The sequence below is a fragment of the Nothoprocta perdicaria genome, unplaced genomic scaffold (genome assembly GCF_003342845.1).
Source record: "Nothoprocta perdicaria isolate Ctin4 unplaced genomic scaffold, notPer1 scaffold_1029, whole genome shotgun sequence".
In the NCBI taxonomy this organism is placed as follows: domain Eukaryota; kingdom Metazoa; phylum Chordata; class Aves; order Tinamiformes; family Tinamidae; genus Nothoprocta; species Nothoprocta perdicaria.
The window spans coordinates 3234-4750 of NW_020454127.1; the positions used below are offsets into that span (position 1 = coordinate 3234).

Sequence of the window (1517 nt, forward strand, 5' to 3'; positions counted from 1 at the left end):
CCCAGGTTCTCAGGCCGCTCTTCCGGAGCCGCCTTCCCTCCCCACGGCGCTTCTTTATCCCGGATACGGGACCGTGTCCTGCCTGGAGGACTGACTCTGTTCCAAGAACAACGCGATTCCCCCCAGCTCCTGGGGCCACCACGCGCTACCACCTATGGAAAMCTGCAGGAGAAGCGGGATTTCTGCAGCATCAACCCCCCTTGGCTTTAACACGTCCCCTTGGCTTTAACCTCAGGAAAAATGTCGTCTTTGATTACAAAAAATGCCATTTTTTAGCAGGAAAATCGTCATTTTTAACCAGACAACTTCCGTGGTCGGCACTTGACACTAGAACATTCCGTAATTTTCTGTTACCTTCTGCAGCTCTGCTACGGAGGGCTGGAAAAGCACGGGAAGCAGCCGACCTGCCCGGGAAAGGCACAGAAACTTTTCCCAAAATAGGCCAAAAGGATCGGGAAGCACATTCCCTGTTGCTCCTTCCCCGTGCATCGTGTTCAGCCTGGAATACAGGTGCCGGGGAAGGGAGACCGGTTGGAAAGGCCGGCATTCCTCTTGTCCGCGGGTCTCAGGGCCGAGTGCTCCTCACCAAAGCACACTCCCAGGAGCACTCGCTCAGCAGACACCAACCGCACAGGGAAAAACCCCAAATTCCTCTTTATTAAGAGGCACAAACCTCACCGTCTTCTCCCTCGCTCGCTTCCTCCTGCAGAGGAACCCCAAACACCGCAGCGGCATCCGCAGAACCCTCGSCTCTCCCCAAAACGTGCCCGCTGCGCTCATTCTCGGAGCCCTGCGAGTTCCCACGCGCCGTTACCTCCCTCTTTATTTCACTGACACCCCGAGCTCGTTTGTAGGCAACGTTTTATCGGCCCCCGGCGCGCTCAGAACTTCTGGAACTGCTTCTTGGTGCCGGCCGCCTTGGTGACCTTGAGCACGTTGAAGCGGACGGTCTTGCTGAGGGGCCGGCACTCGCCCACGGTGACGATGTCGCCGATCTGCACGTCCCTGCGGAGACACCACGGCAGCGTCAGCGCGCCGGCCTCTCCCTGCGGAGTCCCGGCCTAAACGCGGGCCTAGACGCGAGCCTAGACGCGAGCCTAGACTCCTCCCAAAGGCGGAGCGGCAGCGGGAGGGAAACGCTGCAGGGAGCAGGGCTGCGTCGCACGGCAGGGATCCAAGACCTAGACGCGAGCCTAGACTCCTCCCAAAGGCGGAGCGGCAGCGGGAGGGAAACGCTGCAGGGAGCAGGGCTGCGTCGCACGGCAGGGATCCAAGAGCAGCTCGGGCTCTCCCGGGGATTCCGGGTGTGGAAAAGGGGCCCGGAGCCACGCGCGTGCTCCGGGTGTCCCTGCTGGAGCAGCCCTAGAGGCCCGTCCGGCCTCAATCCTGTGGGATTCGGCTGAGGGGGGATCTGGTCTGATCCGTATCAATAAATATCTGGGAAAAAGGACTGAGGAGGGCGGCGCGGCCGCTTCGCACTGGTGGCCACTGGTAGAACTGGAGGAACTGGCCACCAA

The 1517-nt window shown here is 60.6% G+C and overlaps 1 protein-coding gene across 1 annotated transcript in view; it reads right to left on the reverse strand.

Moving 5' to 3' along the window:
• Positions 1 to 639: 639 nt before the first annotated feature.
• The window catches only part of RPS11 (ribosomal protein S11), a gene marked incomplete at its 5' end in the record, with an annotated part of 3775 nt that continues 2897 nt past the window's right edge, over positions 640 to 1517 (reverse strand). The window contains 2 exons of the mRNA XM_026042137.1: positions 640 to 1005; positions 1062 to 1073. Of these exons, the coding sequence (XP_025897922.1) occupies positions 882 to 1005; positions 1062 to 1073 (136 nt within the window). The remainder of the gene's footprint in view (positions 1006 to 1061; positions 1074 to 1517) is intronic.